This window comes from Myotis brandtii, unplaced genomic scaffold (assembly GCF_000412655.1).
Source record: "Myotis brandtii unplaced genomic scaffold, ASM41265v1 scaffold1137, whole genome shotgun sequence".
Classification (NCBI taxonomy): Eukaryota; Metazoa; Chordata; class Mammalia; order Chiroptera; family Vespertilionidae; genus Myotis; species Myotis brandtii.
The window spans coordinates 582,482-595,069 of NW_005353916.1; the positions used below are offsets into that span (position 1 = coordinate 582,482).

Genomic DNA, 12,588 nt, shown 5'->3' on the forward strand with positions numbered 1-12,588 from the left:
TCCTGCACACCCCCTACTGGGGATGTGCCCGCAACCAAGGTACATGCCCTTGACCGGAATCGAACCCGGGACCCTTCAGTCCGCAGGCTGACGCTCTATCCACTCAGCCAAACCGGTCAGGGCTCCACAGTAGACTCTTAACTGGTTCCCTGGTTCCTACAGTCCAGTCTGTTCTCTGCATGGCAGGCAGAGTGGTCTTCTTTCTTTCTTCCTTTCCTTTCCTGTCCTGTCCAAAATTTTAAAGGAGGAAGAGAGAAAGAGAAACTTCGATTAGTTGCCTCCCACAGCCAGGGTATGTGCCTGACCAGGAATTAACCCTCCACCTTTTGGTGTAAGGGGCGATGCTCCAACCAGCTGAGCCACAACAGTCAGGGCCAGAGTGGTCATTTTAAAATTTAAGGCAAAACACATCACAGACATGTAGAACTCCAGGGCACCATTCACTTGAAGGTGAAGAGTCTCATTCACACTGTTAATTAATGGGCGCTGTGTGGTGCAGCTGATGACTTCCCATATGTGCTTGTCTGAGCTCTCTACCCTATCACTGTGCTCCTTGCCCGTCCTCTTCTTTTTATCTGTCTAGTTCTCTCCCATCTCAGGCCTTCAGCTCGGTGCTTTCTTCCACCTTCATTCCTTCTTGCCTGGCTGATTCCTCTAATCCTTGCTTTCACCCTGTCATCTCCTTAGAGTGATATTCTGGCCGTACTACTTAAAGTGTCTCTCTACTTCCCCCTTTCTTTCTCCTCATCCATCAATTAATAAGCTCAGTGAATATAGAGACCATGAATATCTCATTCACTGTTGTCTCCCTGTATGCTAACACTGAACTGGGACATAATTGGTCTTCAATGAATGAATGAGTACTGTTTGTCAGCTAGTTGCTTTATAGTACACACATGTAGTAGCAGGCCTTCCATGGCAGGAGATAGTTGCAGGCAGAAATCAGTATGATGGTCGCCGTCCTAGCTGGGACATCAGTGACGCACATAAAGTGACGTGCATTAGTATCATGTTATAAGAAGGTTTTGGTAAATGAGCTGCAGTAGAAATTTTTGGAGAAGGAAAGAAGTATAAGTGACTACATTACAGATTCTAGGAAGGGCAAGAGGAAAGGAGCCCGCTTTCTTGCTTCACTTGGCTTTACAGAATCAATGCTGCTGCTGCTGCTAATTTAGAACCTACTAGATAGAGACGTCGTGTGCCACAAGTCTTAGTCTGTTTGCATGGTTCTTCCTTCCTATGGCTGCCGATTTAAATGTTCTGGAGCACAGTTTGGGGAAGGGGATGCTAAGGAAAGGGGCTCAGGAGTACTGAAACTTGGTTGTAAAGAAAGTATTCATTGGCAATATCCTGCCAGGTATGTTGAACAGTTCCTACCCTGACATGCGAATGCTCTGACAATAGGAAGCTGAGCTATTTCAGGTATGGAAGGTTGAATACCAACCTGACTCAGATTCTTTCCTCTACCCTTGCTTTCAAGTATACTGGGCTCCTATTCTTTGAGCAAATGGCAGGTAGGTTTAATATCTCAGAACTCTTCAGAGCAGTGGCAGAACCATAACTTGAAAACATGACATGTCATTATATTTACTTTACGTTTCAGCAATCATTTGGGAAAGACTCTACAGTTGCTGATGGACAGAGTGGATGAAATGAGCCAAGATATAGTTAAATATAATACATACATGAGGAACACGAGTAAACAGCAGCAACAGAAACACCAGGTTGGTATTACAGAAAAATTTGACAAACAGAATTCATTTCTAAGTACAATGCTTCAAGAGTCATCTTCAAAATGACCTAAATTAACTCTGATAAAGCATTGAGATATAAAGCGAGTAGCTCTATATCATATCTAAAAAGATTATTCTTTATGTATTATGTTCCTAATATGTTATTTACAAGTTGTACTTAACAATACCTGTCTTAGAGAGCCAGTGTATAAGCTCAGAGTGTAATGCCAAGGTTATGCAAATAAGAGTTACATTTATTGAGAAAATCAGAGGCAAAGAGATTCTAGAGTGTCACAGCTCATTTCTTTACTAACTATAATTGGTTTGGTAGTGGCTCATTGCAGCATAGTTAGCAATCTTCAGTTCATTTAAAAAGCTGAGCTATTGTGATTAAGAGCAAGCAATTTTGATAGGAAATAATAGACCAACTGCTGTGAAATAGATGGTATAATATAGATAAAAACCCTAGAATTACCTGAAGACTCTCATATACACATATACTGCTATGACCATTTAACCTTTTCTTTATTAGCGTTGCTGAAGGCCACATGATTTTCACAGTTCCTGGAATGTTATTTTGGGGCTATATTGCTCTGCAATGTTTTTAATATTTGATTCATAGATAAGTGGATTCCAGAATGTTTATATGGGAAAGTGTTTGTATATAACTATTTTGTGTTCATTAAAATGCACTTTAAACTAGATGTTGTTAATAGAATTCTAAGCATAACTAAGTGGTTCTGAGAGAGTTGTATTAAAAAATTTTTTATATCAGTGTTCATTTATTTAGTGAAATTTAAATTCTTTGTTTCTGCCATACTTAGAATTGTAAACACGCATATAAATCTATAAAGTATTTTAGCTGAAAAAAATGGTGGTGAAGATGATGATGGTGAAAATATCTGATAAACTGAGGGGGAAAAAAACTCAACCTGGGGTGTCAAATTGAAAAATCTGTCACCTATGAGACTTTTGATTCTGAAAACCAATCTTACAAATATTTTTCAGATTTCTAATCTGTCTTAAATTTTTGTGTTTGATGTTTATTCTTACTGACCATTCATAACCCCTACTAAGTATAGGAATCTTTGCAAAGCAAGTTACTTCTCTACTTTAGGAAGAGCTGTCATTTCTCTTGGTTGTGTAGGACTCCAAGAACTTAAAATTTTAAGACACTGTGTGGGATGTTATTTTCCCCTGCTTTTGTAAGCAATCTACAACTATGAGCTCTTGATTGTGATTAGATTCATCAGTTTGTAGGTGATCTATACCTTTATTTATATCCCCACCTTCTCTCCAGAGGATCATAGGAATCCAGAGTTTGAAAGTTTTGGAAGCATTATCTGAGCTAATATTCATTCTTAGCTATAGACCTAAAGCACAGGTTTATCTGTTGTTAATACTAATAGTAATTACTAATATAATAATAGTGATGATGCTAAAATAATCTATATATATAAAAGCCTAAGCGACTGTCCGACCAGTAGCTATGATGCACAATGACCACCAGTGGGCAGATGCTCTACACAGGAGCTGCCAAGCTGTGGTGATGGCAGCTGCGGTTCTCAGGTGACGTACCCGAAACCAGAGAGGAGGGAACCCGATTCTGGGGTGCGTCACCCAAGAACCGCCCTCTTGCAATCTGGGACCCCATGGGGGATGTCGGAGAGCTGGTTTTGGCCCGATCCCCGCAGGCCAGGCCGAGGTACCTCTAGTATAATAACATTATCATCAGTATTGTTGTTTTGGTCAGTAGGGATAAAGTTGAAAGAATTCCCAATGTGGTAGTTCCATTTCTTAGTTACTAAGATTAAGATGACTCATACTTACAATGTTGTCATTTACCCCATTGTCATAAATGGTCATGTTTCTCCCTTTCACGAACTAACTAATCCTGAGCTGCTTTGCCTTGTAAGCCCTCCATTTCTCACATAATCTGTTGTGTTTTTCCAAATCGTTAGTCATAGACTCTTAAAGCTCAGAGTGACTGGAATTTACAGCAAAGGAATTTTCTTCTAAGGTTGCAATATTTAGTCTCTTAGAAGCAAGAGTTACCAAGAATTAACCCTGATAAACCAGATTGGAATTCAGAGCTGTGGTCACACTGAGGGAGGCCTTTCTTTCTCCTCCGGTAGAGAAAAATAACCAAGTCCTTTACCCTCTGAACTTTAGTATCAGCAGCGTCGCCAGCAGGAGAACATGCAGCGCCAGAGTCGAGGAGAACCCCCACTTCCTGAGGAGGATCTGTCCAAACTCTTCAAACCACCACAGCCCCCAGCCAGGATGGATTCTTTGCTCATTGCAGGTACTGTCAGCCAGCGCAAATGTGGCGGTTTTCTCTGTTCTTTAGAAAGTAGGCGGCAGAAATTTGAAAAAAACAACAGAATGTACATTATAAAAGCTAGTGCATTTAACATGGTTGAATGACGAATTTGAGTCTAGTACCTGCAATTTCTGAAATTAAAGAATTTGTCAGTCTTTTATTTTCCAGGTCCTTTCAGTGCTTCACTGTGTTTCTCTGAACATTTTTGAGATGGTATTATAAACTCTCTAAAATGGGAAGGTTTTATTTGTGTTATCTTCATGGGAAGTAAGAAAACCTTTTTACAGTCTCGTAAGGTAGCAGATCCTTTAGCTGGAGCGTTTTGCTTTTCCTGTTGGAGCACAGCACTGAGCCCAAGTCTCTGTGGGAGTTTGAATTGAATTGAGTTTTCTGACTCAACAGCAGAGTGTTTCCCTTACTTAGACTTAAATTGTAGCAACACGAATGCAATTCTGGATGGACTTTCTCTGGGGATACTTAACATTTAACACCTCCTTTAAGTGGTAGAGTTTTTATTTCATACTCTAAGACTTGATTTAGAATATTTAACATTCATGATCTTACTAGCTATAAATAACTTACTTCTATATAAACGTTAAATACTGTTCGATTCAATACCTTATTTCTGTATACACATTAAATACTGTTAGAGGCATTTATTGGAGTGAAAATCCTACGCAAAGAAAAGCTGATCTTTTACGATTCCCATTTATATATTTCTATTGATCTATTTTTTAGGGTGGAGGAAAATCTAAATTCTATAAAGCTTTCTTGTACCCACATAAATTAAATTTGGGAAACTGAGACACATTCCTTACTTAAGGTCCAGTGCAAGCAGAATTGTATTTCTCATACTTTCAGAAAATATGTAATTATTGCAGCAGTTTAGATCATTAGTTTTATGACTTAAAAGCAGTGTGTGTCCTTTCTTCATGGGGATTCTGTCTGCTCTGCTCTGTGGTGGTTTTGGGGGCGGAGGAGTGCTCAGTGTTTCCAGAGCACAGACTGGAAACCACTGTACTTGGTCAGGCCTGGGTCAGCTGGGTCGGCGTAGTTTGCCGTTCTTTCCACCTGCTAACGACCAGTGCTGTTTTCTACCTTGTACAGTGTTGGTTTCAGCTGCATAGTCAGCACATTTTGATTGACAGCTAATATGTTCTTAACTGCTGATGATCTTTTTGAAAGTTGTAATTTTTCTTCTCTGTGTAACCAAGAGCAGAAGATAGCTTAAGATTCTCAACCTGTGGGTCGAGACTTGGGGGTCCAACGACCCTTTCACAGGGGTCGCCTAAGACCATCGGAAAACACATATAATTACATATTGTTTTTGTGATTAATCACTATGCTTTAATTATGTTCAATTTGTAACAATGAAATTGGGGGTCACCACAACATGAGGAACTGTATTAAAGGGTCGCGGTATTAGGAAGATTGAGAACCACTGCTTAAGAACTTCTAATCTTTATTATCCCTATGGCAAAATAGAATTGATTCTTATATCCTCTTAATCCAAAACAAAATACTGGTGGTTCTGTGCTGTGTTGACCTTCTTGTTTGAGTTCCAGATCATTTTATAATTTGAGGAACATTACAATTCTTTCTCTCACTTTCCCAAATGCACAGGCCAGATTAACACTTACTGCCAGAACATCAAGGAATTCACTGCCCAGAACTTAGGCAAACTCTTCATGGCCCAGGCTCTCCAAGAATACAACAGCTAAGAAAAGGAAGTTTCCAGAAAAGGAGTTAATGTGGACTCTTGAGATCACAGTGGCGCAGCTCTTGGAAGAAATATATTTGCATCTTGAAAAGTCTTCTAGCCAATAATAAAATATTAATTAAACAATCTTGAGTGCTTGCTCATTTGGATTGAGACATATTAGTTGCTTATTTTTGTCTTCCTTCTACCTATTAATTTCCAAAATATAAAAGTCTTCACCAGAAACTTCACCAGGCTCTGACCTCCATCCATCACTTTGGCTACCCCTGAGCTGCCACTTCTCAACCACACAGTCCAGTACTGCTTGTCCCAACTCCTGACCCAGAGGCCTGGAACCCAGTGTGAATCCTAGCACTTCATCGCTCAAGCCCCTGGAACCCAAGGCTCCATGTCTTCGCCCCATCGGCCTCCCCCCAACCCCCTTGCAGGCCTGGAATCGCTCAGGGAGCTTCCCAGAGGTCCACCTTTTTGTTTACTCAGGTGATGATTGGCCAATCCTCGTGCCCATAGACCACTGGGCACAGGTATTTAAAAGAAATCACTTTACCAAAGGACTGTATTTTGTATGACAACAAAATTCTTTCTGTGTGTATTTTTAAATTTAGAACTTCATATTTATCCTTTTCATACCATGATATAAATTCTGCTAAAAGCAGGTTTTGGGGAAGGAAGGAAGATTTGGGAAGACAGTAGTACATTGGAGAAAAACTACTTTATTAATTTTGAGTTTGAAAGGTCATCAAAGATCCCGCTGTTTGTGTAATTCCGAAGTCAGACTTACCTGCTGGTGGCGGTGTGCCTGTGCTACTTGTGGTGATTTTCACCTTGAAGATGTAGATCCTGGAAGATCATAAGAAGGAGTGGACAAAGGGTAAGAAGGTGAGAATTCTCTTTTTCAACAACATTTTTTGGAAGCACCGAGGGGCTCTGGGATCAGGCAGCCTGATCAATATCTGGCTCTTTTCCCTTTAGTGTGTCCTTAGACCAGTTGCTTAGCCTCGCTTGGGTGAAGCACACAGCACAATGGTGGTATTTAGCAGACACTCGAGGCTATTTGGGCTATGGGGTTATTAGCAGGTTTTTGCTTTAAAAGCTCAGGTCCTTGATCACTGTAGAATCCAAACATTTGCTCACATGTGATTTCTTATTTGAATCAACACCCGTTTGAGCATTACTGTTAGGCAGAGGGGTATTATCGATAAACAAAACTGGCCATGGTCCCTGCCCTTGTGGACTGTATACTCTCTTGGTTAACTTCCCTGCATTCTAATCGCCTGGACTTGGAATACATACTATTGAGTTGAACAAAGCACCCTTCAAGTAACAGCAAAATGAAGAAAAATCAGTTCAAACATAAGCTTAATTACTGTTTTCCTCCTGGTGTAAGATTAATTTAACAAAATTCAATTATGTTTTTTAAAGGTGTGATTTAAAAAAATTTTTTTTGGTGTAAATTCCATATGACTGTTTAGATACCCATAACTCAGTAATACGTGAGTACATGCTTAATGGGAGAGTGCAGTCATTTTTGAATTAGGAATTACTGTGGTGGGAAAACTGTTTAGGAAAACATGTCAATGGAAATTAAGTCTCCACAGTATGTAGTGTTAGGGAATAGCTTCTGTTCTGCATTTGATGTGAGTGCTGCATTCTGACATTTTTCAGGAACAAATACATGTGGTTCATCTTCTATAAATATTTGCAGTTTCTTCAAGTTGAAATGAGAAAAGCTCATAAACTGAGTACCAGGTCTAATAAATCATTCACTTACTCAAGAACAGAAAAGACAGAGAAGTCTAGTATGTTAATCTAAACGAAAATTGAGTCAAGAAAGTAAAAACGTTTGCCATGAACCCCATAATCATTGATAATGTCTTATAAGGTTCTAGAAAACAAATTATGCTTCATTAAAAAATACCTGAGGGAATGAATCTTGAGACTGCCCAAAATACCTTATCCTTTTAATATCGAGGTAAAGTAAAACCTTTTCCCCCCCATTTTTGAAAATTGAGATGTGGTTATCTAATATTGCCCTAATTAATGGAGGTTGTTGTGATTTCTCATTTACAGAATCTAAATATTTCATATTTAGTGTCTTCTAAAATGTTAACCATTCATGCTTTTTATAATCTTTAGAAAACCTGCATTGGTTTCACTTTCAAATTGTGCTGGCATTGAACTCTGGTGTGGATATCAGGATGTTATAAAATAACTTTTTATTTGAGTTGTAAACTCCATTTTTATAGTAAACATTCCTCATTTAAATTAAATATATGACATACCATTTATCAATTGTTTCCCTTTCTGTTCTCACTGGGCATCTTTTGATTCTTTAGAAAACCTGCATTGGCTTCACTTTCAAATTGTGCTGGCATTGAACTCTGGTGTGGATATCAGGATGTTATGAAATAACTTTTTATTTGAGTTGTAAACTCCATTTTTATAGTAAACATTCCTCATTTAAATTAAATATATGACATACCATTTATCAATTGTTTCCCTTTCTGTTCTCACTGGGCATCTTTTGCTATCATAGTTCTTTCATAGAAATGGAGCAAGGGTGCTTAAAGGGATAATACTAAATGGGGCCAACCAAAATAGCTATAGGGCTTGTTTTAACAGAGCATCCTCCCTTATTTGGGATGTATGGAAGGGCTGACAGTGGTTAGTAGATAAGTAGCGAAGGGAAGGTTGCAGATGTGTGCATATCATATTAATGCTGACACAGGTGAGGGGAAAGCAGCGGATGGTTTCTGCATCCCCTGACCCAGGGCTGCACCGGAGTAGTGAGAACCTGCTTGTGTCTGAACCTCTGTATGGATTGGGTTGATCTGACTCCAAGTTACTCAAGACTGGGCATGAGTAGGTGGAGATCCAGAGCCACTAGGAGGTTACAGTGCATTGGAACAAACAGTTGTATCCTCATTCCCTCAGCCTTGAGCTTTTTACATAGATGACACTCCCTATAATGCACCTTAAGCCTGCTTGGCTCCACAGCTCCTGGCAGTACCCAGTATGGCTGTACTTACTTCTCAGTGGTGATTTTAGGGATGCAGTCCATGGATGCAGAAATGGCTTCCCAGGGCCACCACTCCCACATTGGGGAGTGTGGACCACCTTGTAGGGATTTAGTCTGCCCCAAACATTTCTTGACCTGTATCCTCCTTGTTCTCATAGGCTACTCAATCATATGAAGTTTTTTAGAGTCACAATTTGATTTCATGGGATTGATGTTGGAATTTCTTAAAACTGTGAGGCATCCATTTTCAATCCTTGAATCAGTGGCAAGCGGTCTACCGAAGATTGGATGCAGCCTCGGGTCTCACTAATTTAAGTATTCCCAGGAACATTCGTGAGCTGCAGGGATAGTGGATGGGGTGCTGAATCCATGCTTCCTGGAAGTTCCTTTTAACAGGTTGCAGATACATATTTAGTTTCTTTCCATGTGCATCTTGTCCCCTTGAAAAGTATAAGAAGGTTCTGATCCACTGGTCTTGTACTACAAAGAAAGGTAAAAAGATGACTTTCTGTTTTAATCCAAAAATTACTGATTTTATGTTTGGACAAAAGTGAGGTAATCTATCATTTATTTTTAAAAGAAGATATATTTTTATTGATTTCAGAGAGAGGGAAAGAGAAAGAAACATCAATGATGAGAGGAAATCGGCTGCCTCCTGCATGCCCACTGGGGCCTGAGCCTGCAACCCGGGCATGTGCCTGATTGGGAATTGAACCGTGACCTCCTGGTTCATAGGTCAATGCTCAACCACTGAGCCATACCAGCCGGGCTCCTACCATTTCTTCCTCAAACCTGTAACAATGCAGGGTGGCCCATTTCCAAGCATCCTTATTTAAAATAACTCAGTCAACTCAGATTGCAGCAAGGATATATTCTTGCTTCTGGCATTTGTGTCAACCCAAAGACAAACTCAGGTGTCACTTCTACTTCCTTCCGTAATATTTTTTTCATTGACCCTTCTTTAGGGCACAGCCGTTTCTGGCATCTTCCATCTTCCTCTGTGGACATGGAGGCAGAGGATTTGTTTAACTTCCAGCAATGTTTACTACTTCTGACAGCAAATGGTCCTTGCCTTTTCTTCCTGGACCGTAGTCTCTATTGCCAATATTTTACTTTGTATGTATTGGAAACGGTTCTTGTTTTGTCAGATCCCCTGGGTAATCTTTCCCCACCTTTGTTTATCTTGTCATTTGGCTTAATTCATTCCTAAAGTCAATCTGCATGTAATTCCTTAGTTTTGATTCTTTACCCTTCTCTATTTTGAGGTTTTTAAATTGCATTTCATTTTTTTAAATAGCTGCAAAGATTTTAATTTTTTTTGCCCTGATCTAATCATGCCTCTCCGAATGCCATAATTCTGCAATCAGGCGGGCGAGTGTCCCAATAACCTCATCCCCGAGATCACAATGGTGAGGGTCTCTTTCTCTTTGATGCATGCAGCTCCCATTATTGCTAATGAAAGGTCTTCATGTGCATTAAGGGGAAACTAGCCCTCTAATGAGATACAGAGAGGAATTGCAGCTGGTGATTTCCACTTCTAGCCACTGTACTATAACAGAAACGCACTCTCAGGAGGCAATGGGCCAGAGAAATACAAAATGCATGCGCTGCCTATGTAAAATATCCAGTCTGGTCTTAATGGATGGGCGCCATTGTTTTGGCTTGTGGTTTCTGATGTTCCATATCTGCCAAGGGGGACCCCTATTATGGAGGTGAAAGACCCTGATACTTGGAGAAGAAAGTGAATAGACTAATTACGTTGTATTTGAAGCGGCTTTTAAGAACAATCTTCAACATATCTTACAGTTCACAAAGCACTTGCTTGTATAATTTCTCATTTGGAAGGAAATGGGAAAGGGGCACAAATGTGTTGCGTAGTCAATGTGCTTGGTACTGGGAATACTAAAGGGAGGAGAATCACTGCTCAGGGATGGTGAAATCAGACTTCAAAAACATGATTAGAGCTAACACACTCCTAGGAGACAGGGCCAGGACCGGAGCTCAGGTCTTGGGTTCTCTGACCAGTGAGTAAGTGGCACAACCTCTAGAATAATAGTTTGTTTCAAAATAGCTTCCTACCTGTGTGATATCTTTTGTGGTGAACCGTTGTCTCCCCTCCCCCCACCAATTTGGGGAACTGTTTCACTCCCTGACTCACCCCACCCCCTAAATGCAGAGGATCCCAGTGATGAGTTCCCAATGTCCATGTGTATGATTGGACCCTCGCGGACACCTCGCCCAATCAGTAACCCTTTTCTGGTGAACAAGAATTGAGATTGAGGGAGTCCATTGTCCATCTGGGCTCACTTCCTGAGAATATCTAACCCCTGGTTAAGCCCTTTGTAACCAAGGGCTGAGAAGCCACGAAGAGCACAGAGGAAAAAGCAGAGGGGCAAATGTGAGAGAATGCTTCCCGGTTCCTAACACCTGGATTTCCTGGTTCCAGCTCCTTTCTGAGGCGTGTTTGTATTCTTGCCCTTGGGTCTCACAAAACCACGTTTGAGTCTTCTTAACACTGCCTTTTTGTTTTCCCCTTCAGCCACTTTGAGTTGGTTTCTGTTGCTTTCATCCTCAAAAATACTGAGTCCAACTGAGGTATGCGCCCAGGCTTATTTGCTATTGGGCCTTAATAGATTTGAGGAGGTGTAGCCTTAGGAGGCGATGGGAGAATAAAAGTTACATTGCAATTATGTTAATAGAATTTTAAAGCGGAAGGCAGCCTAGCCTGACCTCTTGGCCACCACCAACTCTCCCATTCACAGCTATGGGAACAGGCACTGAGAGCTTTAAATATTGTTTCCAAAATAGCCTAGATCGTCTGCTCTTCTTTTGTGTTATTCTGCGTCTCAACATTTCCTTTATTGTTATTATTTAAAAAATCTAATTTTTTTTTTTATGATTTCAGAGAGGAAGGGAGAAAGAGAGGGAGAGAGAAACATCAATGATGAGAGAGAATTATCAATTGTTGCCTCCTGCATGCCCCTACTGGGGATTGAGCCCATAACCTGGGCATGTGCCCTGACTGGGAATCCAACCATGACCTCCTGGTTCATGGGTTGATGCTCCACCACTGAGCAACACTGACTGGACTAAGTTTTCTTTTTCAATTACAGTTTACATTCATTATTATTTTGTATTAGTTGCAGGTATACAAATTACATTTTTTAGAGTTTGATGATTGCCCCTTACCTGCTGAGCCGTGGCGTTAAGGTGTGTTCCCTGCAGCATTTGGCGCACAAAGGCTTCACACTGTCAAGAAGGAACAGGGAGTTGGGGGCTAGTGAAAACCCCCTCCCGCCTCCCCATCACCCTGACCGTCCGGCAGGGAAGTGGATGTGAGAGGTGGGCTCCTGCTGCTTTGCTGAGATTGGTGGTATAAGCAGGTGGCGGGGATTCTAAATTTGGTCTGAGATGGAAACATTTCAAGCAAATAAAATTAAGCTTGATTCTTTTGACAGTGAAGTTATTTCTTTAGAGATGCAGATGTCAGTTTATGAAAGTACAAATCAGTGCTGGAAAAAGAATACTTGAGGAGGGTGTGTGTGTGTGTGTGTGTGTGTGTGTGTGTGTGTCAGAGCTACTCCTGACAAAACGCTTTGGAAAACTCACCTGTCTCTGCATCCTGAACTTGAAATGAGATGGTGTGTGGAGTCCATTCCCTCCCGCTCCCCAACTTACAGAGGAAGGGAGCTGTAGCGATTTGTTAGGAACAAAGACATTTGCATTTGCGATGTTCATGTCATTCTGTTCATGCTCTGTGAATTCACAGATGTACAGAAGCTCAGCAGTCATC

The 12,588-nt window shown here is 40.7% G+C and overlaps 1 protein-coding gene and 1 long non-coding RNA gene across 3 annotated transcripts in view; one reads left to right on the forward strand and one right to left on the reverse strand.

Annotated features, from left to right (window-relative positions):
• The window catches only part of EIF3H (eukaryotic translation initiation factor 3, subunit H), an 88,193-nt gene extending 82,290 nt beyond the window's left edge, over positions 1-5,903 (forward strand). For both annotated transcript variants that reach the window (XM_014547863.1, XM_005857817.2), the window contains 3 exons: positions 1,604-1,724; positions 3,906-4,038; positions 5,680-5,903. In XM_014547863.1, the coding sequence (XP_014403349.1) occupies positions 1,604-1,724; positions 3,906-4,038; positions 5,680-5,777 (352 nt within the window). In that variant the 3' untranslated portion in view covers positions 5,778-5,903. The remainder of the gene's footprint in view (positions 1-1,603; positions 1,725-3,905; positions 4,039-5,679) is intronic.
• Positions 5,904-7,768: 1,865 nt separating this feature from the next.
• Positions 7,769-8,257, reverse strand: LOC106727843. The gene is made up of 2 exons (XR_001364097.1): positions 8,118-8,257; positions 7,769-7,917 (listed from the first exon to the last, which is right to left on the reverse strand). It is a non-coding gene; the product is annotated as an uncharacterized LOC106727843 (long non-coding RNA).
• Between the last annotated feature and the right edge of the window lie 4,331 nt (positions 8,258-12,588).